This window comes from Trachemys scripta, chromosome 10 (assembly GCF_013100865.1).
Source record: "Trachemys scripta elegans isolate TJP31775 chromosome 10, CAS_Tse_1.0, whole genome shotgun sequence".
In the NCBI taxonomy this organism is placed as follows: Eukaryota; Metazoa; Chordata; order Testudines; family Emydidae; genus Trachemys; species Trachemys scripta.
This window is the reverse complement of record NC_048307.1, coordinates 59,277,174-59,301,289: the sequence shown is the minus strand read 5'-3', so window position 1 is coordinate 59,301,289 and position 24,116 is coordinate 59,277,174. Positions and strand designations below refer to the sequence as shown.

General features: G+C 40.8%; 1 protein-coding gene across 1 annotated transcript in view; it reads right to left on the bottom strand.

Moving 5' to 3' along the window:
• ALDH1A2 (aldehyde dehydrogenase 1 family member A2) overlaps window positions 1–23,008 on the bottom strand; it is a 72,426-nt gene extending 49,418 nt beyond the window's left edge. Inside the window, exon 1 of the mRNA XM_034783539.1 lies at window positions 22,270–23,008. Coding sequence (XP_034639430.1) covers window positions 22,270–22,557 — 288 coding nt within the window. The 5' untranslated portion in view covers window positions 22,558–23,008. The remainder of the gene's footprint in view (window positions 1–22,269) is intronic.
• Window positions 23,009–24,116: the final 1,108 nt, after the last annotated feature.

Sequence of the window (24,116 nt, the reverse complement as noted above, 5' to 3'; positions counted from 1 at the left end):
GCACTGATAGTTTCTAATCCAGAACTTTGAATGCCTAATGGCTGCTCCATTTTTTGCCTGGGGAATCACTTCATTAGTAGGGCCAAAGTCTGCCCTTGGTTAATCATGTACAAATCCCATTGACTTCACTGGGCATTGTAACCAAAGAAAGCATTGGCCCATTGATTAGGACACGTTCCAAACATGATGGGATACCTAGAAAAATGAAACCTGTGGTATCATCCTGAATATTATAGAAAACAAGCAATGGACTTCTCAGTGTCACCCAGAGATACTGCAGACAAATAATCTCAGTCCTGTTTTTTATTTTGGATCATGTATTATAGTATATATGGCCTGAGTTTTAAAGCTACTGGGCACTGGCATCAGTAGGATTTGTGGATGTTCATCATTTCTGAAAGATCAGGGTAGTAGTAGCTGTTTTAGCCTAATGCAAAGCAGTCTAAGCTTCATGAAGAAACCATTATAATAGCCCAGTTAATTAGTAGTCTGTCCCAGTTGAGGTTTGGTAATTATTAGTAACAATGTTCACCTCAAAACATAGCTGTAATTCATTTCTAGAACATGATCGGTTAGCAAAGTTATGTTTACAAACTCCTATTAAGTGACACCCTCCACACCCACATACCCACAAATATGCCACAGAGCTAATATCTTCTGTGCTGCTCTTAATGGAAAGAAATTTGTTTTTGTTGAATTACAAATTCCTTCTGATGTTTACCCTGGGGCGAACTCTGGCTTTGGGAAGCGGAACTGATTTTTAAATCCACCAGGGATTCCTGCATGTTCATTGCCTCTCATGTTTACTGTCTTCTCTAAAAATATGCAGGAACAATAGCATTGGAGTTGTTTTAATTCAGCAGAGCAATCAACACAGGTGGCAACAATGTAACTTTTCATTTCCTTTTTTTAAAACGTTCTCAGATGATGTGCTAGTGAAATGATGATTTACATTCCTAATTCGATATTGCTTAGTGATGATGTCATCAGACTTTTTCTATAAGATCCCCAGGTGCACAAGTAAGAACCTCCGCCAGTGGACAGACAGTGGCCTAGCTTTCAGCTCCTTTGAGATAGAATTATTTTCCCATGGATTTAATAAACAATGTTTTTGTACTTTTGCTGATCCAAAAATGTTTTTTTGGTACAGGAAGAGGATTTTAACATCCAAATAATAATGGCTTCCCACAGGAGATATGGTTCTGGATGAATGCAGGAATGAATGGGAATTTCCTAACTCAATTGATTTAGTAGCTGGTTATAGTTTCGTTCTATCAAAGTGATCCCTTTTTCATATGTGGCTTTTTTCCTTGGAGAGCCTTCAACGCCAAGGCTACAAGAGAGGGGGAGGGGGCATCAGATGCCAAAGTACTTTATGAAGGAATCACAGCTGTTTGGCCCCCAGCATCTTCTCATAGCTGGAGGAATTAAGAAATACATAATAGGACTTTTTGGGGGACGTGGAGGAAGGACAATTTTAGAGGCATGCAAAAAATCCAGAATCATTCCCTTGGTAAATGTTTCATAACATCACAGATACTGGGCACCTGTACCTCAGTCTGGTCAGGAAATTTCATATCCTTTCCCATCTCAGCAACTTAATTTCCTCTCCTTTGGACACATTTCAGGAGTCCTAATAGTTAGTCATTGGGAAGGGAATGAACTAGACGGGATTGCCAATCAGAGGTGCAGCTTGTTTATTTTCTCAGGCTTTGTTTTCCTTCACTTTTATGGCTGCCTTGACACAACAAGCCTCCAGCATTCTAGACAGTGTATGTCACAGGGCATTTCTGTGATTGCCTGGGAATCGACAGGTGGCTACAGAATCTGGGAAAATCCATATTTTATAAACTCGCGTCATGACGGCAAAATGCAATCTTGGCATGTTGGTGGAGAACTTGGTGATTGGTCACCAAATTAAATATAAATAAAATAAGGGATGGTGCAGTGAATGAACAGAGTACACAGTGCTTTGCAGTGGCCACTAAACAAATTATATGGGCTATGCACCTTTAAGCAATGTGGAGTTCTGTTTATAAAGCCAGTAGCATGACGTGGTCCAATGTTTGAGCTGTGTCAGTGATGGGACCACTTTTCAAACTGTATCAATAGATGGATATGAGAATCACAGCTAGAGGCAGGATTTACAGATTAATGGTATAAATTGACAGTGGCTATTCTGTTGTTCATTAAAGCTATGCTGAGGGGAAAGTGTGGCTCCCACTGAAGTTGTCCAGCATTTGTTTTCTTAAAAGGTGTCTTTCAAATGGGCACTGTTTGTAATCATTTTAATTAGAGTGACAATGAACTGTGAACAAGATTTAAACTCTGGCAAGCAAGTCAGGACTGCCAATGAACTGCTGTTCCATCATGAGGAGACCAATCCCATTTGCACTGAACTAAATAGAAAAACTCCAACTGACTTCAAAGGGAGCAGGAGCAGGCCCGTAGGTGATGAAAAGGTAGCTACACAAGCAGCCAGTAGGAGATGTTTGTATTGGGAGGTTCCATTGCTTTATTGGAGACTGAAACCAGCCAGAGAGACTGTGAGCCCCACACACATGTTGATTTTCCTTCTTTGGCTGCCTATCTGTTGACTTTTATTCAGCTCTGCCTGACCTCCCAAATAAGAAGAGATTTCTAAAGGAAGAAGAGTGTTCTTTTTTTTACCAGGTGGGATTTTTCCCAGCTCTAATTCGGATGTAGAGCCAGAAACAAGTTGCCATAGCCTTTAAGGAAACACTGCCATAGAATGGGGTTTTCATTCATTAACTTAAATTTAGGTTTTATTAAAAGCACAAGATACAAAATATCTAAAATCCAAAATGTATTGATTGGGAAATTTAAAACATTTATAGCTAGGGACTAAAGTATAAGACTCAGAAAGGGGAATTGACGAGAAACTGACACAGTGAAAGTGACACTGACCAGCCCAGTTTCATTGTCACTACTGGCTGAAATGCAAAACACTTGCGGTAAAAAGTGAACTAATTTTTTAAATTTCTCTTCTGAATAATCTGAAGTGTTGTGTACAACAGATAAGATCTTTATGAAATATACTGGGACAATTTAATCCCACTGTACCCTCCATTAGCTTTGTTAGACTGGGAAAGAATTTGGCCCATTATTTTGGTTTTAACATTATTCTTTAGGTCATATTTTGAAGAGAAGAATTTAGTTTCCTACTGACAAAGACAGTTCCCCTGCCCCCCACCATGTAAGAGTGATTCCATCTTAATCTGGTTCAAGTCTCAGAGATTTTATTTTAATTACATGCTAGTGGGACATTAAACTATACACAACTGATGGGACAAACAGCTTCTCTCTATATAGTGATCCAAATCATCAAAAAAAGCCTCATATTGCAGCCTTTATTCAGCCAATAAGTCTCAGATGAAGTCAGTGGGTGAAGTTCTGGCCCCACTGAAGTCAATGAAGGCAAAACTCTCCTTGACTTCAGTAGGGTCAAGATTTCTCCCAATGAGACCATGAACAAGGACAAGGACTGGGCCCAGGGAAAGCCTTCCAGAGTCAGACAAGATGAGTCTTGCACCAAGGTCTGCAGGCTAGTAAATTCATGATCAAGTCATTCTGTCTCTGAGCCAAATCCCCAGCCCCAATAAGGTGCTTTGCACCATAATGGTGACACAAATAAGTCTTTAAGTTGGTCTAGGTGACCAGCTGGGGATCCCTCTGGTGTAGGGGGCACATTAAGGGCAGGATGCGTGTGGCCAGACTCATGATCTTTGGTGCCGCAATGGCCACAATGGCGTCGCTAACATATGCTGAGAGCTGAACTGCCCCCAGCAGTTCCATGAATTGGGATGGATTGAAATGGAGTAGAGTCACCTTTACCACCCGTTTGAGGCCTATCCCAAGTGCAGTGTGTCTGGATAGCTCAGATTGGGGCCTATAGCTTTTCTGGATATAATCCTCAAACAACAAGGGCTTGATCCAAAATCCATTGAAGTCAATGACGGTCTTTCCATTCACTGCATTGAGGTCTGGATCAGGATATAAGTTTTTAAAATAGTAAAGTACATCAATATCTTGAGAACAGGGTTTCAGGGCCAGATCCTGCTCTTACCTATACCAGTGTAAATCAGGAGTCACTCCATTGCAATGTCAATTGAGTTAAAATGGTACAGTCGGAAGCGGCTGTGGCTTGAGGAGAAGTTCTGTGGGAAATTCAACTCCTGAGTAGTAGCGGGAGACACTGATGGGGTTTGACAACCTCCTGTCAATCGGTTGTGCAAGTGGAATTTAACATGATTTTTCTTCTCCCTATGAAACAAAATCCTCGCACCAAATGTTTGATCTGCCTATCTCCCTGGCTTAATTAGTCTTCTGTCTTTCTGAGAGTTGAGTCTGCTCTTTTGCAAATGGCAACACATCAGACAAGGGGAGACGTGTCGTGTTTATTTTCTAAGCCATAGGGGACACCTATTTGAAAAAACATCCAGCTTATCTAAATGTTTTTGTTTATATGATTTTGAATTAAGAGGTTTGGGTAATTAGTTGAGGAGATTAAGTATGTCTTAACAACGTGCAGTAGTAGCATGCTTACTTAACTTGTTTCCTTCACAAGTATTTCCTGCATAAAACCTAGTCTGCCAAACAGCGATTATACCCTTTTCTATTCGAGTTTCTCACTGTGGCACATGCTGATGAAGCAGCCATTATTTTAATTCAGTCATACTAAAGGGATTAATTTTGCTTATGGTTCCTCCAGAAAATTACTCTACGGGGGTAAAATATATCAACGTGCATTGTTTGTTACACTGTCCTTGTAACAGATCAGAAACATCTTATTCATTTTGGCTGTATTATTACAACCTATAAACACAATTTTACATGCAGCACTGGAAGTAATTGCTTTTCTCAAAGTAATTTGCACCTTTTCATTTAATGAAGAATTTATCTGCTGATAGTAGCACAATACAGGGACAATTACACTTGCCCTAGTCCAGCTAATATTTCATGTAATCCTAACAAAACTTTCAGTCACGCTTTCAGTAGTGGGGCTCTCTCTTTAATTTCTCGTGAAACTCTCCACTGTCGTAATCTGCCCTGCATCAGAAAGGGTTTTGTTGGAAACTAGGATTCCTGAAACATTTATTATGCACTGGATCTGCCATTTAGAGAAAAGAAAAGCCATTCGTGAACAAGTAACTGCAAATTTGGTTACATGTGAGGGGAAAAAAATATGTTTAGGGCACAAGGTCCATCTGGTTGATTGCATTTACTGAGACCTAAAAATAAAACAATGAGAGATTTCTAAAAATTCATTGTCGGGCATTGGTGGGAGGGAGGAGGTATTTGTTTTGAAAATCAATTATTGAGCTGTCACTGCACTTTAATGAAGTTGTGGCAATTAAGAAACCGATTCTGGAAACCCTTCCTCACTGGTATCCTTACACAAGGACTGTCATTTTAGGCAGTGGGCATAAGGACTATTCAGATAAGGGATTTTTTTAGAAATGAATCTAAAATTGAACAGCATGTTTTTCCTAAATCATGCATAGGTGCTTGTGTGCTGTGCTTGTTATTGTGCATCTCAGCACTGATTTGATAGTTAAATAATAATACAGAACAGAATTATGTGTTCTTTTATGCATGGGAGAATGATTTTAATATTTAAATGAAGACAGTAACATTAGTCTTCAAAATTGTTTGTAACTAACTATTTGCTATTTCACATGTTCATTACCAAAGTGCAGGGTGTTGCTTACAAATTAGGCCACATTTTAGCTACTCTACATTAGTATTTACTCCTGCTACTCTTGAACATTACAGACAACTCTGCCTCAGAAAAATGTCATGGAAGAGTTCAGCTTGACTTGAAAGTCCCATATGAGAAAATCACTTTATAACCACATATGAGAAATTGCTGGAATGTCAACTTCATTTGCAGTGGCCCCATATGGCCTGATCACTCTCCCTGGCATGATAAATCACTGGCAGGATCCTTACCTTAGCACGTTTGATCTCAGCTCAGCAAGACTTGGTTTTGATGTGAAGAACTCCAGATCTGTTAGGTCAGAGACAAATAGCAGAGCCACTGACCTGCAAAGTGCTAAGTCTATATTAGACCCAAGTGAACAGTCATAGCTTCTGGAAAATTTGCCCCCACTAGTATCCCACTAACCTACTTAATGTTTGCAAATATTTCTGTTACAGCATTTTGAATGTATTTGCTAAATGATACCAATGAAACTTCCTTTTATTGCAGGTCCTGCAGCGCAAAAATTACCTAAAAGTGAAAAACCAGACAGTTCGAAAAGCGTTTAGGAATATAACCTTGGATTAACTGTTCTAATTGTCAGCACTTCAGGGATATATAAAATCAAGCTGAATATTTATCAGCCTGATTGGATTTCTGTGGAACATCTATACATTTTAAAGTTTACACTAACCCTGTTCTACCCAAAGTGCATTCACTGATATATCTAGTAATCATGATATTCACTAATACACCTCTACCCTGATATAACGCGACCCGATATAACACGAATTTGGCTATAACGTGGTAAAGCAGTGCTCCCGGAGGAGGGGGGGAGCAGGGCTGCGCACTCCGGAAAATCAAAGCAAGTTTGCTGTAACGCGGCTTCACCTATAACACGGTAAGATTTTTTGGCTCCCGAGGACAGCGTTATATTGGGGTAGAGGTGTACATCTAATAAGATACATGCAGGTGATTATTTGACTTCCCATACTGGTTATAACTGAAGACCCCAAGCCACAAAGTCTGGATCTAAATCTGAACTTTCCCAAAGATCTGGAGGCCCTTATTCCTGAGGCTCAGTTCTGGGTCTGGTACCATTCATTATTATACTGGTTAAACTGTCACTTATCTCTAGAATACTATGCAGGAATATTAGTCTTCCTGAAAATGGGACGTTATTAATGGGCTTCAGAAAGAGAATAGCTTGGCATCATCAGCATTAAGTTACCTCACATTATGTACCACTTACACTGTAAGGAATACCACCCATGACATCCTTGGTGAAAGCCTTTAAAACAAGTTGTTGTGTTTGGTAGTTGCAGGTGTGAAGTAATTCCCAAAAGACTAATTTGGAAACTCTTTCATCAATTGCTCTTCAAGAAGATATAGAGCACATCATCTCTCCTCTTCTCCAAAATGACAATGGAATCTCTTTGCTCAGAGGCACAGATGAGCAGGGGCTTTTCTTTCCAATAAAGGAGCTCGGGGAATTTTGATTTGTTTATTTTAAACATGGTCTCTCTCGAAGGAAATAAAACTTTAGTTAGAGTCTCTTGCCTCGGAGTTCAATTTTGATTTCTCCTTCAGTTGTTTCAGTCAATTAGCCATTGAGTCCACAAATAGAAAATTGGAACAGTCCATTTGACTTACTTTCTATTATCCATAAGGCTGATTGGGGAAGGCTGGGATTAAGCTGTCAAAAGTATCCCACTGTGTTTGGATATCTGACAGATTTACACCCCAAGGTACACTGTGGTGCTAAGACGAAAATTGGATGTGAAGAGTTCTTGCAGGAGTTGATTACAGTGCTGAGCAAATAAAACACTTAGGGGTATAACAAAATAATGCCAATATTTAATGGTGTTTAACACTAGTCTTTTTATAATTGTGAGCTATTCATTATGGCCTGCATGAAAAATGAGCTCTTTTATTTACCTCTAAATAGAAGCAGACCAATAATTTTAGGTGTGTAAATTAAAAACATAAGCCTCACCTTTTACCAAACAAACAGCTTTTACAATATGGATTAAGACAAAAATAAACCCCACAACCCAGAGATTTCCCTAAATGACCAGAGTGGGTTATAAGTCTTGTAAGTACAACGCCTTCCCTACACACACATGTTCATTTATCTAAGCCTGAGAATTTTTCCATTTGCTTTCAAATCACTGTTTCTCTTCCTCTTTCCAAACGACTCCCCTTTTACTCTGCTGGAACACCTTGTAATGATACCAGAATGTGGGCAAAGCTCATTAGTCTCCCTGCTGTTTACAAGACAGGATTTATGCTCAATGTAGTGAACACAGTGACACTTGATCACTAAATGGCTAGAACCACCATCAAGGCTTTAATCTGAGAAATTTTTCACCCAGACAGTGCAAATACCTATCAGCATGTAGAAGCATGAAGAGCCATATTAATTACAGCTAGCACATGTAGCCCAATAACTAACCTTCTCTAAAGAGCACACCAATAAATACCCATTTGCGAAGGTTAATTTAATACAACCCTTGGCTGTTATCTGGTATAGGATATGTCGCCAATTCAATCCATTAAGTAATAACTGAACTCTCAGAGGGCCTAGTTGAAGTCAAATGTTGTTATTCCAGGTTCACTGCTTTTAGTCTCCCTACAGACCATTTAGGCAAACAGATGGAAGAGCTGACTACAAAGGCTCTCAGTCACAGAGAGCCACTTTGTGAAAACAGGTAACTGATTTCCTGGTCAGAAGCCTTTATCAAGTACTCTGCGTGTGTGCGCGCCCACACTTGTATTTAGAGAGCCGAACCCAAAAAAGAAAAGCAATTTGTTCTTGCTCCATGTGTAACCGGAGGGAAAGTCAGGCTGCCATAAACACAGCTTTCTTTCAAAATGAGTCGATTAAAAAAAGCTGTGAGAGATACAGAAACTATCATAGACTGGTCTAAAAAAAATATCAGGGACTAGATGGAGCTATGTCGATTTACACCAGCTGAGGAACTGGCCCCAAAAGCTCTATGCAGCCTGGCCCACCTGGGTAGATGGGGGTGGGTGACGCTGAGCTGTTCCAGTTGCTGGATGTCTCTGTCTATGGGGTTGGGGTACTTTTCATATTAAATATCAGGGCCTCCTCACCCCCCTTTAAAAAATAAAAAGGAGGACCTTATTAAAATCTTTGGAGGACCTGAATAATGATGTCACAAGTGGGAATGACCTTAGATGCAGGTCTTCTTCTCCACTCCCTGCCACCAGAAAGAATTCTGATACTCATAGAAAAATAAAAGGGTGGGTAGCATTTCAGGGTACAGCCTCATGTGACCTTATTATTCAGATCTCCCATCAAAATCTGAACCTAATATCTCTAATGAACAGCAGCAGCAAAACCCCCAAACACTGAGTCCATTTTTGTGCTACATAAAGAAGCAGTAAAGAGCAGAAAGCAAATGTAAGATTGCGTGTGTGTGTGTGTGTGTGAATGTGCACGCACAATATATAATCAGGGGTGAAAGTAGAAATTAGGGACTACTGGTACGGGGCTGGGTTGGGTCCGGCTCTGGCCCCCGGAAGGGGCGGGCCTCAGGCGGAAGGGGCGGGCAATGGGGGGGTCAGAGCCAGCCTCGGCCCACCCTGTACTGGTAAGTGCCCTCCCCCTCCCCCGCCGGGGTAGCAACGGCAGCTGGAGGCTCCGGTAGCAGTTTAAAGGGCCCAGGGCTTGGCCGCCGCTACTGCTCTGGCAGCTATTTAAAGAGCTCAGGGCAGTAGAGGCAGCGGGAGTCCCGGCTCTTTAAATAACTCCCAGAGCCCCACTGCCGCTACCCCGAAGGCTCCGGCAGCAGGGCTCTGGTGGCAATTTAAAGGGCCTGGGGCTGCTGCTGGGAGCCCCAGGCCCTTTAAATTGCTGCCTGCGGAAGCCGGGCCGCCCAGTACGGCACACTGGCTCTTGCCGGTACGCTGTACTGGGGCGTACCAGCTTACTTTCACCTCTGTATGTAATACACTAACTTCAACCTTCTGAGCATTTGAGGAAGCAGCCCAATTCCAAATGTGCATTGTCTTGTCCAGGGCTCTCAGCCTGTTAATTTGTCTCCGGTGTTATGACTGTCTCTGAGGTCTTTGAGTAGCAGCAATGTTAGTCTGTATCCGCAAAAAGAACAGGAGTACTTGTGGCACCTTAGAGACTAACAAATTTATTTGAGCATAAGCTTTCGTGGGCTAAAACCCACTTCTTCGGATGCATAGAATGGAACATATAGTGAGGAGATATATATACATACAGAGAACATGAAAAGTTGGTTGGCCAACTCCCAGCTTTTCATGTTCTCTGTATGTATATATATCTCCTCACTATATGTTCCATTCTATGCATCCGATGAAGTGGGCTGTAGCCCATGAAAGCTTATGCTCAAATAAATTTGTTAGTCTCTAAGGTGCCACAAGTACTCCTGTTCTTTTTTCTGAGGTCTCTGATACTCATGCATCTCTGCAGAGGGAGTAATTTAGAGAACTTGCCACTTGGACTATTTAAAATATGCCATTTCTCTATTCAAAGACAAGGAAAGCACATGGTAATGCAGTGAGGGATGGGGAAGTCAGGAGATCTGGATTCGAATCCTGAATCTAACACTGACTTGTATAACCTTGATCACCATGATCACCTTTCAAGCCTGAGCTTCCCTTGCTGTAAAACAGACCTAACACTCACCAGTCTCCCGGGGATGATGGGAAGCTGAAGTAATTGATGTTTGTTAGAAGCTTCGAGATCCTTGGCGGGAAAGTGCTGAGTATTATTTATTGCACAGGAATGACTTTAGGTAAAAATGTCTTTACCAAAATAACAAATGGTTTTAAAATGACTATCAAAGGGCTCAGACCAGTAGGACCAGGTTAACACAGCACAGGCATGTTGCTCTGGAGTCTCAGACAGCCGGTTGAGACCTGAGCTGCCTGCCTAAAAAGAACAGGTGGGGAATTAGAACCTGCTCCAGTTCAGCGAAGTCAATGGAGAGAGTCCCATTGACTTCAATGGGCTTTGGCTCAGACCCTTAGTAGAAGTGGCTGGGGAATTATGGTAGAGATAAGGAAGGAAAGACTAAGAAAGCCTGATGGGTGACGGAGAAGTCAGGGTTGAAATCTTATTAAGCTATGCCACAAACACAGTGTAATGGTAGCCTCAGCACCTCAGGCACCTAGGAAGAAAAACAGCTGGATCGGGTATTTTAAGTTTGCAAAAATTACAATTAAATAAAAACAACGTTAAACAAGTGAAGACCATTGTAGGTCTCTGAACAGGATGATCCTGCCTGGGTTCAGTTATTGGCTCCTATTTGGGCCTACTCCTCTGGACTCAATGGGAAGACTTGCTCACTTGTGGGGGCTTTGGATCAGCCCCTTTGTTAGCTTCAGGAGCTGTAAGTTCTTGTCAGAGCTTTCAGGGTGCCCCAGTACAGAAATTGCTAGAACCACACTTTCCAGCCTGAAAGAAGAGGGAACCATTAAAGAAAGCTCTCCTTTTTCCTTGATTTGAACAGGTGAACAGCCTATTACACTGTTTGTTTCTACCCACTCCATTAAGTTAACCTATACAGATGGCTTAATGTTGATTAGTATTCAAAGCAATTAGGAGGAAATAAAGATTTCGTACGATAAGGTAAATTGGTGCTTGGTGGAGATGCACAGTGGCAAGTGCTGGGATCTGAGGAAGGCACTTCTAAAATGGGTCAGAAAGAGCAGTGACGACAAACTCTTGTTCAATTTCAGAATGCAAAATAAAATGCCTCTTTTCAGGTCCATGAGCCCTGATTCTCATTTACACCAAGCCCCTTTACATCACTGTGGCAGCATAAAGGGGGCTTAAAGTGGCTGTAAATATAATTTACTTCCATTTTAAGACCCTTTTCACTGCCAGGGTGGAAATGAGAAGTAGGTCCTATGTCTCAGGAAATGCCATAGTGATCTAGTTGAAGAGGCTTTGTAGGCTTTTCAGCTGTTCAGCCTGCAGCTTTCATCCAAGTCATCTTACAGTTATAAAAGTACAAGTGCCTATAAACCAATGCAAAAAGCTTAAGAGAAAAATGGGTGATCTGGACTGTCTCACTGCGAGAAAAAAACCCTGGCATGTCTGAAACATGGTGGGGTGAGAATAATCAGTGGCATACCATAATTTCTAGCTATAAACTTCATAGGGAGGACAGGTTAGGCTGCAAAGATGGGGGGAGTAGCCCCATACATAAAGAATTCCATGAATTCTATTGAACGAAAATGTCTGGGTAGAGAAAACTCTGAGGTAGACTCAGCAGTGGATACAAATCTGTGGTCATAAAATACAAACACAATAGCAGGGGCATAGTCCTGACCTCTGGATCAGAACAATAATCATGAAGTTAAATTTGAAAAAGAACAGGGAGGCAATAAAAGCTATTAGAATAATAATCACATATTACCCGAGTGAATATTATGCTGTGAAAGAGAGTGTGAAAAAATAATTCTCTATATTCTAACCCACACTTGACTTAGTCCTGTCACACAGGAATTGGTTTAAGAAGTAATTGTAGCTGAACCATTGAGTAACAGTTACCACATAAATAATTTCAACATCATTGCAGGAGAGGATCACATGAAGAAGCACTACTCTCTGGGATACTAAAACTTCAAGAGGGGATTTTTTTTTTTTTTTTAAGAAAAGGAAGGAAGTTAGAAACCTCCTGCTTGAAGTTAGGAAATTAAAATCCATAGAATCAGCATGGAGGCTTACGAATGTATACGAGTCACAGAAGATTTGCATTCCCAAGGCCAAAAAAAGGAAGCAAAGAGACAAGAAAATAAATGGGATGGTTAAACAGAAAGATACAAGGGTTTAAGCAGGCCAAAAAATATCCTTAATAAAAGCAAAAGCAATCCTGCCTAAGTGATGCTAATAGAAGAGAACATAAAATGTAGAAGCAGAAAGATATAAAATGAAAATTAGAAAACTGCTTTGAGGTATTTGATGAGAAAATATCAAAGATGTAAAGGCAAATTAAAAATAAAGTGTAGACTTTTTTTTTAAAAAAAGCAGCTTTAGGAGAGTTAGCGGGATCACAAGACAACCTGGCTGTGAACGGGAGAATAAAGGAGGCCACAGACTAAGCTAAGACTGACATTTTCAGAACTGGCCCCTGATGTTGTGTGTCTCAAGTTGAATACCCATATCTGGAAGCACACAAAGCTAGGAGACTTTCTAGGCAGTCTGGGCCTAAATTAAAAGATGGGGGCCTGGAGGAGAGGGGTCATAAGTCTTCATCACAGAAGAGAATGGGGAAATACCTGTCCTAGGGACTGCTCTTTACTACTCTATTTAAACAACAATCTATCAGTCAAGGGTGCCACTATTTCATATATGTTACAAAGAGATTAATTCTGAGATCCTACAAGCAGCCCCAAATGCTAACCTACCTCAAATCTCACAACCTAATCAGGCTGAGGCCTGGCCAGTAATTGCATGAGAAACCTCCTAGGAAATCCCAGGGTGCTCCTAAAAGTGGAGTTGGTGATTTAGTATGTGGAATACTTCCCACTGAGCCAGCACTGAAACAATGCCCCAGCATGGTGCTGCTAGGGATGTCATATTTCAGATGAAATGAAGAATTGAGGTCCTGACCAAACACTGTCATTTAAAATCCTGTGGCATTTTTCACCCAGGGAGGCTAGGGTTGTTAGCCTTTGTATTATGGTCACATTTTAGTTTGGATAATTACATTTCATCTTCCTAAAATCCTCTCCAAGTTCAAATGACGCTAGTATTTTTCACTTCTGGTCTCAAACTGTTGCCTTGTGTTGCTCTGCATTGTTACGCAGCTAATGTGTTGCACCCCAGAAGTGGATTCACTTCAGCGATGGATAAAGTATTTTTGCCACCAGACTCCTTGTTGTTTTTGTAGATACAGACTAACACGGCTACCCCCTGATACTTACAGAGAGAGGTGTGTTTGGAGATTTTTTGTGTTGAAAGGCACTTTTTATTACCCCCGTTTGCAATTTTAGGAATGTTCAGTCATTGCCTGCTGCTGGAGGTCCAGAGAACAGCAAAGAGTGCTTTTTTTTTTTTCATCTGAGCTTGGCAAAGAGGTGGCAACCTTTTCATTCAGAGTTGGACTTCACTGCAATTCTCCATGCCCCTGCCACCTCCAGCATAGATTCCTGCAATTGAGTTACTCTACTATGGGCTACATCTGAAGACCACATGAAAACTGCAGCTGGATTAAAATGTGGCCCATTGCATACATTGGTGTGCAGGGACTGCCTTATACCTCTGTTCAATAGATCACATTGGCTTCCACTTAGGTTCTAAGTGCAATTTAGAGTGTTGACTGTGACCTACTAATTACTTTATGGATTAATTCCTGTGTACTCTAGAGATTGCCTCTCTCCTTGTATTTTATTGTAAAAGTTGACATCAGATCAGGTGTCAGGGAATTTTCACTAGAGGACCCTCCCCTCTGAAAATTACTCCTACTTCAGTCCAGCAACACCTGAATGCATTGACTTTTAGGTCATGTTGCAAAATCTAGTTCACCAGGCACCCTCTGGGCAGGGTTCGGAGTGAATTCGGAGGAATCTGTTTTTGTTGTTGGAGAATATTTTAGTGTTGGCTTTGTTTCACTTTGATGTAGCGATTTGTACTGCATATTTAAGTAACAAATTGTTTGTGCACTAAAAATTTGACCACATTGTATTAATTTAAATAAATGTCACATTTATCTACACATAGTGTAGATCATTATTAAAAATAACAGAAAACACTGGCCAGGGCTGTTATGATTTTTGACTGATTCCAACATATGGAAATTCTTGTGTTCTGGGTGAAACAAGCTGCTCATATACAATCAGAGCAGCCAGCCCTTCACTAATCATGAGTGTGCAAATAATGCAGGATTAGGTCCTTAAAAAGCAATCACTTTTTAAGCTACATCATTTTAATATATTATATAAAATACAAATAATGTTTAAAAGTCTGTAAGTAGTCAATTTAGCCACTTATTTGTGTTTGTTCCTAGGTACCCCACATCACTTGACAGGATGCCTCTCCAAAGGAGAAGGTGGAGGGAGATTTATATGCAAACAGCATGAAAGTGCTCAAGAGCTTTAATTTGCTGAAAAAATTGACTTTCTTTGATAATAAATAAAAATACCTTGTCTTTACATAGCCCCATCATAGTCATACTTCTCTATAAATACACGGTTTGACTGTCACAATGCATCTCTTTCAGCCAGATTGAATTTTGATGCATCCATGTTGATTTATAATAAAGAATTAGTCACATTGGTCTATGCAATCTTTCATTTTCTTGAGCTATGTATCTTTGTCTCTGCATCTGTGCTTTTAGTTTTGTTTGCTTCAGGGAGGAAGTGGTACTCTTATACTGGAAAAGCTAAAACAAACAAATGAAAAACAGTCATTTAAAAAGATGAGGTGATGAAAAATTAAATTGCAAAATGTCTTGTTTCAGTACAAGGAAAAATAGTTGAGAAAAATCATAAAAAATCATAAAAAACAGTGATATTTTATGAACCATTTGGCTATATGGGCAAACTGATACAGATTCTACCATTGTGGCTCTGTAACCCGTTAAGAGTTCTTTGAAAAGAATTATCCAAATGATGGGCAGAGAAGAATCAGTGATTATAATTTATTTAGACTTTAAAAAGGCTTTTGATGATAAAGTCCTTCGCAAGAAGCTATTAAGGAAAGTTAGTAACCACATGGTGAGAGATAAAGTCCTGTCATGAATTAAAAACTGGTTAAGAGATAAGAAGCAAAGAGTGGAAATAAATAGACAATTCTCACGGTGGAAAGAGGTTAATAGAAAGGTGCCCCAGGATCATTACTATGACTAGTGGCAATCAATATCTTTGTTCACTAGATCATTAACAGTGAGGTGCATCGGCTGCAGATAAAAAATATTCAGAGTAGTCAAGAGACTGGAAGGGATTGTGAGAAATTCCATCAGGATCTAACCTAACTAGGTAATTGGAAAACAATACAACAGATGAAATTCATCATAGGTAAGTGCAAAGCAGTGTACATTGGAAGGAAGAATTTAAATTATTAGTACAAATTAATGGAATCTGAATTAGTTGTAACCTTAGGCATTACTGTGGACAGTTCATTGAAGACATCTCTTAATGTGCAGCACAAAGAAGTGAACAGAAGAAGATGGAATTAATGTATTCGCCTGGAATACTACATTCAGTTTATTGCAAATAATAACATGTATAGGATCTGATTAAGGAGCGGGGAGGGCATTCTGCATTGCCGGGCAGATGGATTAACTGACTAACTTAACAGGCCTTTTCAGTCTCCAATTTCTATGAGTCTAAGAACAGATAAAGACATTTATATGAAAATAATAGCATTTTCAATTATATTATCTATATTCAAGCTTCAAAGCATCAGGGGTCAGGAAGAAATTTCCCCCTTAGACCATAATGTAGTTTTGCACAGTTCAGTGCACCTTCCTCTGAAACATCTAGACCTGGTCACAGTAGGAAATTGTTACATACCAGTTGGTCCACTGGTCAGTTCCAGTATACTCCTAATGCAGCGAGATTAGGTCTGTGGATCCACATAGCATCAAATCCAATAGTTACTTTGCCAGTCCATGCTGGCACAGAGAGCAGACTGGCAGAGCTGTAGCCAACCCCCGACCAAAGCTGGCAGAGAGAAAAGCATCACAGAGTGCAGCATCTCTGCAACCTGAACCCTCTGGATAGAGGAACTGAGTGGTTCCATTTGTCCACTTCTCAGATCCCATCTCTGGTTGTCTTTCATCCAGGCACCCCCTACTCCTGGAATCTTCCAGCTGAGCTGACCCACAAGGCCCCTAACTCCTTCCCATTCAAATACGTCCCTGAGAGCAACTTCTACCACGAAATCTACAAGAAATTAGCCAGCTAATAATGGCCGGTTACACAGATAGATTAATTTTTTTTTATATGAAACAAGACTCGTCAACCCAAAGAGAATCTGCTACCAGAAAGGATAAAGATAGCTGGGGAGAAATCTACTCACCTGAATTTTTTCAAACTTTCTGCTTCAGTTCAACACATTCCGGTCAGTTATTCCAAATAAATCATCTTCCCCGCCACCCCTAATCTGAATTTTGGTCAAGAAATTACTCTGAGAATCTCCGGCAGGCAAGAAAACCTGCAGAAAAAGGGTGCTAGGCAATGTCATGGAGTGGACGGGCAAGAGAATTTAGTAGCAACCAGTAAAAACCCCGAACACTTTTGGAAACTCAAATGTTTCTTTTCAGTTCTTATTTCACCAGAAGTCGCTTGCCCATCCCTAGTACAAACTGTGTAATTTTACTGCTTTACTGTAGGGCTAGACTTACAGTTTGGTTAAATTGTCTGAACTGTAACTGGCCTATATTTAGTTTATAGTTTAGGAGTGGAAGACGATCCCTGTTACAGGTTTAATATGGCCATCAGTCTATTCACCTAATCCTAATGTATAATTCTTTCTGAACAAAGAGCCATTAATAGAACTATATACTCACTCCTTTCGTAATAAAGCAACTTCATCCTGTTACAGTCCTTTTACCAGAGGATCTCAAGGGACCTAATTTAGCAACTCTTACTCAAGCTCAAGCTCAAGCTAAAAATGCCATGCAAACAAGAATTAGAACTCAACATCAACTTGACTATTATCATCCCCATTATACGGAGGTAAAGTGAAACACAGAGAGGGTGAAGCTGGTCACTCCAAGTCACACAAGCCAATGGCAGAGCTGGGAAAGGAACCCAGGAGTCCTGGCTCTTTATTCCTGCTCAAACCACTCTACCCTACCCTGTCCTTTCATGTCAATGTGACTTATTAAAATCACTATGACAATGCTCTGCACATAGGGCTTCTATTGAACAGGATCTATTAGTTTTATATTTTGAGGTTTATTTTTAGTAATTTTTGAGTTCTGTGTAGATGTCCAAAAATCAGGTTTTTGGGAGTCTATTGACTCTACTGTAATGAAGATTTTTTGTGGAGATACTTGCCAAAATTCTTGACTAAGCAGGATCTACTTTAATTTTTATTATATGTATAAAAATGACTTACATGTTAGTTTAAGCTTTATCCTTGTTATTGAACCGTTGGTTTAGTGTTCAGTGCATTGGTTCCCTTCTGAGCTTTAACATAAGTACTCCTGTTCTTTTTACTGTTTCAAATGGCACTACAGTAGAACCGCAGCGTGATGTACACTTTGGGAATGGAGGTTGTTCGTAACTCTGAAATGTTCGGAACTCTGAACAAAATGTTATGGTTCTTTCAAAAGTTTACAATTCAACAGTCTTAATACACCTTTGAAACTTTATTATGCAGAAGAAAAATTCTGCTTTTAACCATTTTAATTTAAACTAAACAAGCAGAGAAACAGTTTTCTTACCTTGTCAAATCTTAAACCCCCCCCCCCCATTTTTTTAGTAGTTTACGTTTAACACAGTACTGTACAATATTAGCCTTTTTTTTTTTTTGGTCTCTGCTGCCACCTGATTGCGTACTTTCAGTTCCAAATGAGGTGTGTGGTTGACTGGTCAGTTTGTAATTCTGGTGTTCATAATTCTGAGGTTCTATTTATGTTAAAGTGCAGTAGGGAACCTTTAGTGCCCACCAGCAGGGACTACACAGACCAATTAATGCGCAACACATTAGAAATCACATCCCCATAACCCCCATTACTGCTCCATGTAGATACAAGCCAGGGACCAGCAATATTGCCCATATAATAACAAACTACACTGGGAAAGGGGTGACGTCAACACAAATTGAGTAACCATTTCTGGTATTTTTCCAGTGTTTATTGGATCAACACTTTTTTTTTCAAAGTGGTTAAAAACTAACTTCAGAAGTCCTATCTATAAAACAGGGTTGATTAGACAACAGCAAGAGATGAAGAATTCCTGCAGAAAAAAACACCAGAGGTGGCCTTAGGGGAGGAAAACTCTGCAAGGGGAAATAGTTCCACTGGAATAATTCTATGTCTATTTTTAAACACTAGATAGAAGAACAGATCAAATGATAAAGGGGTTCAGACTCTGGAGCCCACAGAGTCCCCACAGTTGCACACAGATCTCCAGGTTTCCACTACATGCTCAGAACACCCAGACGGCGTGGCTTCACTGCAGCTTCACTGCTGTGGCTTCCCTCAACATCTGATGCTCCTGGAACATCCCATTTTAGAGGAGTTCCCAGCATGGAGATGGCACAATTGGATTTATTGTTTGTTGCCAGGGAGAGGGTGTGTATCAGCCTGGCATTCCCTCCTGCCTGCCCCCTCCCTATACATGGATCCCTGGACTGACAGAGGTCTCCACAGGTTTGGAGCAGGGGGATGAGGAAGGCAGAAAAACAGAACTGTAGAATGACTTTGCTTCTATGCAAGAGCGGAAGACCCTCCTCTCTGGTGATCCTTGCGGAATGATCCCTCCCGACGTATTTATATGGGGCTCAGAAATGAAGAACAGGTTTAAAAAATAATAATTATAATGAAAATCTTGAGTGTCTTGCACATAGCAGTTCCAGTGGGTGTCACCAGAAAGGGAGATATTTAACCTTAAACCTGTAAGCCTGTCTAAATGTGGACATTAATCTTGTTTAAATTTGGACAGAATCTGGCTGTTTCTCTTCCAGCATTTTTCTATTATTTACATATTAAATTAGTCATTTTCTGTAATGCCTGATCTAGGGGGATATATTTCTATGACTAGTTTTTAAAAATAAGACTACATTCCCTTCTGAGGATGGAATTCAGAGTAAACTACAGCATACATTAAAAGAAAACTGCATTTGTGCCTCAAGAAACTGACAGTCATCGCAAAAAAATTTTTTCCTGATCAGTGAAGAAATGTACAGTGTGCATGTTCCAAAGCATGGAGCAAAAGTATATGTGCTAGAACTCAAACATTCTCTGCTGATTCATTTCCCTACATCTAGCATTTAATGATGTTAAGAAACAATTTTATGATATTTGATTGCTAACTAGTGGAAATACACCCAACTTTAAACACACAAACACAAGCAGTGTTTATTTTATGTATGTCACTCAATGGTCCTTAAGAGTGTGGTATTTTCCTAGGAAAATAATATACGTCTTACTATTTTAAAGATTTCTGGGTAAAAAAGTGATACTTTCTTTCAATGCACATTTTTAAAATCTATATTGATTATGACTTAAGGCTCCCTGGAAGTCTAATAGCTTTTAGACTTAACAAAATTTCCTAAGCATTTTTCAAGTTTAGAATTTAAAACACAGCAGAAATGCAATCCTTAACTAGAAAAAACATTTTCAAATAACTTTAATTTCTCTGTATTACCATGAATACCTTTATTTTATGTAAAGAATTAACTCCCAAATGGTTAAGACTTTACATTCAGAGAGAACTGTAATAAGGAGTTCAAGAATTCTGAGCGCTGCTTGTGTGTTTAAAGGTCTCAGCTAACAAGCAGGAGGAGAGAGGCTGCTGGAAATGCTTACAGATGTCTGATTTTACAAGTTTTTTGTAAAGTGCTTTAGTCTAGCATTATTTATTGTTTATGGAAGTTGTTTGTCACTTAAGACATGAAGTGACCCCTCCCCCAAATGAAAGAATCAAGTTTCAATCCATTATTTCATTTCTGATTGTTTTTCTTTGTAATAGGTGGGAAAGTGGATCCTGGATAAAAGTCCTGCCCAAGACAAGACTCCAAATTGAAGACTCCAATTATCTATAAATCACTTGTCTTTCCTGCAGAGAGAAAGAAAAGGGAGGGGGAGGAGAAAGAGATAGAGACAGACAGAAAAACAAAGACAGAAGACATGCCAAATAAAATACTAAAGATACCTTTTCTATACCAAACTTCTTTCTTCAAGGGCAATCACGAGTTACCTGATATTTCAAATTCTGGTAAAACATTTTTGTTGTTGCTTTAATACTGAAAAATGAACTCTCTTACTTCAACCATTAGGCTAAAATCTGTCAGATCTCACACACTTCTGAGATTATGGCATTTTCATTCTAAATTATTAGAGTTTATATTCCTTGGTAATATTTTCAAACAAAAAAGAGGCACGTGGCCACTCACAAGTTTGCATTACACTTTAGAAAGATTTTTAAACCAATTTCCCAGTTGCATAACATTGAGAAATGTATACACAATTACTATACAAACTGTCTCGGATAAGCACAACATCATTCGGAGTATTCATAATACCTGACACACATTTTATAATACAAGAACTAATAACTTTAAGCGGTAAATAAAATTCATGCAAAATATTTGCTCAATATCATCATCCTTACAATGACACACCAATCACCCTCAAATACCCACATACTTTTCTATTTTCATTGAAATTACCTTCTGGAAAATTATAAACAAACAAATATACGCACTCTTAATTTGTATATCTCATTTCTCATTAAAAAATTATGAAGTCTAAAGTAGTTGAGTTTCCCCTCAAAAATTCTTCTAAAACATGGAAAAACTAACAAATTAGAGAACAAATTCGTTTTGGCACTAGTTTAAAAAAAAAGAAAGACAAAAAAGCTTTTAAAGTGATAATTGGAAAGAAAATATTACAATGGATTGGCCAACATGGGTTTCCTATCAGCGCTAAGACACCTGAAGGTGTATTTCCAGTAGATAAAAATGTTATCGCCTTTTTCTAATGTCCATGTGTTTTCTTTTCCTATTAAGTTACTCAGTAATTAGGAATAAGATCTTAAACATTGAAATTTATTTATACAATGCATTTGATATTTCTCCAGCACAAATGAAAACATACTTCAGTTCAAGGTACTAAAGGTGTAAAGATTCAAAACACAAAAACGAATTTAAAAATTGAACTTGCATTTACAAACGACTGGTCTAAAAGCCTGTTTTAGCCTCTGGAAACTGTTCAGTTCTATAATGTAATACAGAAATCCTGAGCATGTATATACAGTGACCCAACTGGATAATTCTTAACCATGCCTTAATGAAAATATAATATGACACTATATGTCTTAAATATTAAGATAATTTGCCCTCTAAACAATGTCATTTCAAGGGCATACTCAGATATTGAGGAAGTTAGTCAAGAGACCTGTTTCAAGGCTGTAACAACCTGGGAGGATTAAGAGCCCTCCAGGAATTGTAAAAAAGTCCCAGGGGTACATGGACCATTTCAAGAAAGAAAACATTTTTATTTTCTGATTGAGAAGTATAAGTATATATAACTTCCTCTGATTTCCATCAGGAGCAACTGAAATGTATAAGGGAAGCACTGACTGCTACACTGAAAATAAAACTGAGCAATTTTGTGGAAAACATTTAAAGAAGCATAGAAGTGGTACAGCCAACCTCAGCAAATATCATTTGCTTTTCTATTATCCTTTGGCTTTCCAGATGGTTACAGGGCTACAACAATCCGTTTCCTTTATTAGTGTTTCAAGGCAGTTTTTTATCTCTGCACTGAAGTCGGTTAGGGCAGATTGGAACCGATGTTAAGCAAAATCCCTCTTCTGGGGGGAAAGCTGTGAGCTCCCTGCCAGAATAAATGAACACAACTTACCTTAGTGTATTTGATTTCAAGGTTGAGAGTGGGAGAAGGCAGCAGATGCAGAGATGCCATCAGAGCTGCAGGGTCTGCCTTCACCTCTCCTGGCATCTCAATTTTACTGGAAGTCATAGTCTTTGGGGGTTTTATAGTACAAACGTCTCCACTTATCTGGCCTGGACTTTCCCCCCCTTTTCTTTTTTTCCTCCCCCCACCCCCCCTTGCACAGATCAGTGCTGAAGATTTTGCTCTCGTCCTCTGTATATAGGCAGGTGTCAAGCCGGGTCTCTTCTTATTGGCCATGAGGGCAGAGGCAGGGGGGCAGGTCCATCCTACCTAGGCTGATAGAATTAAAATGCTCTCTCTTTCCATCAGCTGCTCAGCCTCAGCCCAAGTCTGGCAGACACTGCAGGAGATCAGCGCTCACCAGGTCTCTTCTCTCGGCCAAGGCTGGAGCCGGAACGGGCTCCCCTCTGGCTCTCACCCATCGCCCGGGTAGCCAGCAGCCAGGCACCCACGTGAAGCGCGCTCTGATGCCGGGGCTGCCGCTGGCTGCGGGGGAAATGCCCCAGGATTTCCCTGCAATAATGGCAGGAGCATTAGCGGCCGGGTGCTAGGTGCCGCCCGGCGGAAATCAAAGCGGGTTTCTGAGGGGCGCACAGGCTCTCCGCCGCCCGGCCGCAGGGGGCACTTGGGAACCTCATTAGACCCGCTCTGCCAAGGGGGGGCGGACAGAGCGATACGAGCCCCGGCCCCAGCGGGGCAGCCCTCCCCCGCAGGCACGGCTCAGCGGACACCCGGGCCAGGGGCGACCCCCCCGGATTTCCAGGGGCCGGGCCATCCCTGTGCACAGGACACCGCGCTCCCGGCACGGAGCAGCCCACACAGCCGGGGGAACATTTCCCACAGCCCGGGGCCGGAGCAGCTGCTGGTCCAGCTCCGCGGGACAGGCTCAGCCCTGTGCCAACAGCAGCTTCCCTCCCAGCCCAGAGCGCCGAGCAGCGGCTCAGTTCCCTGCTTGCCCTCCGCCGGGGTAGGGCCGGGAAAGCCAGCCAGACACACGGGCACACACGGAGAGACAGAGCTACAGCCAGGCAGACAGCGGGAGATACACACACAGAGATACACCCCGACAGACAGACCCACCCAGAGAGACACGGATGTACACACAGATACACACCGACAGATACCCAGAGACACAGAGATACTCAGACCCAGAGATAGACCCCGACAGATAGACCCACACAGACAGACACAGATACACCCCGACAGACAGACCCACACAGAGAGGCATGGATATATATATACCGACAGATACAGATACTCATACCCAGAAATACACACCAACAGATATACTCATACACGGAGATACACACAGAGATATACACTATTTTTATATACACAGATACCAAAGTACCCCCCGAGGGGCACAGCACAGACGCACGCCGACACACGTTTTGTTTCCACCTTAGGAGAATATAGGGGAATTGATACCAGTGAAGATGCGGGTAGTCCTGCCTCTTTACTAGGAAACAGCCCCCCTCTTCCCACACTGCCCTGCCCTTAGCAAAGGTGGGGTGAGGTAATAGCTTTTATTAGTCCAACTCCTGTTGAGGAGAGACACGCTTGGAGCTGACACAGAGCTCTTCCTTCTGTGTAAGCTGGAAAGCTTTTGTCTCCGGCCAACAGGAGTTGGACCAAGAAGATATTACCTCACCCAACTTGTAGCCGTGTTGGTGGCAGGATATTAGAGGGGCAACCACAGGGCACACCCCCAAAGTTTCTTTAGAACTGGCCTCCCTCCTGATTTGTTTCTAGATTGGGGTCTGCTCCCCTGGCCCTACCTGCATCACACCCCACTA